At 69.4% G+C, this 1,215-nt stretch overlaps 1 protein-coding gene across 1 annotated transcript; it reads right to left on the bottom strand.

The window, feature by feature from the left end:
- Positions 1-118: 118 nt before the first annotated feature.
- On the bottom strand, positions 119-1,214 carry ART1 (ADP-ribosyltransferase 1; the record flags this gene model as incomplete). Its single annotated transcript, XM_026056483.1, has 3 exons — positions 119-201; positions 294-332; positions 467-1,214. Coding segments are annotated over 3 exons (870 nt in total), but the record flags the coding sequence as incomplete, so codon positions are not given.
- Between the last annotated feature and the right edge of the window lies 1 nt (position 1,215).

Below are 1,215 nucleotides of genomic sequence, written 5' to 3'. Positions count from 1 at the left end.
GCGAGGGCTTTCGCAGCTCCTTCCCCAGCAGAGCCCGTGCTGCGCCGGACACGCATTTTGGGCATTTCCGAGACCTGCTTTTCCACGTAGCCGCAATGCCAGGGGTGCACGGAGAGCGTCAGGGACCTCCTGTCGCCGTCAGGGCSTTGACTGCCAGCAGCARCCCCCAGAGGCTTGAGGGGGCCRCCAGGCTGCTCCGGCCTGGGGAAYGCCAGAAAAAGGGGTGTTAGTCACGGCCYGGAGGGTGCAAAGGGGGAATTCCTGGGGAATGGGGCCGTCAGCGGTTTCCTTACCCGYGCTGAACACGCACGGCCGCGTCTTGCATCTTTTCTCTGCCGAAGAAAGCAGCAATGTGCACGGAGCAGCRGTTGCAACGCGCCCCACGCGTCGCCCCAGCGTGGCCGGGTGCTGGAGGGGAGCTGCACCGCGCTGCACCGTGCCGCCCGCTCCCCCGCGTCCACCTCACCTTGCACCAACTCGCAGTTGTAGGAGCTGAAGGAGCCCCGGGAGCGGAGCTCGATGATCGCCCGGCCTCCAGCGCGGGCCACACCGGTGACCTCGAAGCTCTCGGAGGGCGGGATGAGGACTTCGTCCTCCTCGGGGAAGAAGGAGAAGTTCCTGATGACGGCGCCGTAGCACGTCTCCACGGAGAAGAAGGTGTCCCGGCCGAAGCGCCAGGCGCTGGCGTTCCTGAGCGACGAGGAGGCGAAGTGGCCGAAGCGGACGGAGCGGTGCCGCTCGGCGCCGAAGCGGACGCCGCTGACTCCGCGGTAGACCCTGCGGCAGCGCCGGGGCTGGGCGTCCCGCAGCGCCTGGAGGCCCGTGGTCAGGAGGAAGTGCAAGGTCTTGAAGTGGAAGTGGTCGAGGTAGTGGCGGCGGGAGAGCCCGGCCTCCCGCACGGCCGCGTTGAACTCGCCGTGCAGCGGCCCCTGCATGGTGTAGGCCAGGATGGCCATCTCCTGCTCCGGCTTGAGGTCCCGCGGCCGGGGACCCGCGTGCCGCCACTCGCCCCACCGGGACACGGCGCTGGCCCAGGCCTCGGCGTAGACCCGGTTGCCGGTCATCTCGGTGCGGTTCAGCTCCGCCAGCTCGGCCTCCATGGTGCCGGCGCAGCCCCGGTAGCGGTCGTCGAAGGAGCTGGGCGCCATGTCCAGCGTCACCTCCTTGACGGGGAAGAGGTCCCGCTTGCGTGGGGCGACGCCGGCCACCAGGGTC

The sequence above is a fragment of the Apteryx rowi genome, unplaced genomic scaffold (genome assembly GCF_003343035.1).
Source record: "Apteryx rowi isolate R43461 unplaced genomic scaffold, aptRow1 scaffold_1314, whole genome shotgun sequence".
Taxonomy (NCBI): Eukaryota; Metazoa; Chordata; class Aves; order Apterygiformes; family Apterygidae; genus Apteryx; species Apteryx rowi.
The sequence above is the reverse complement of the archived record's forward strand: the minus strand, read 5'-3'. Positions and strand labels throughout refer to the sequence as shown.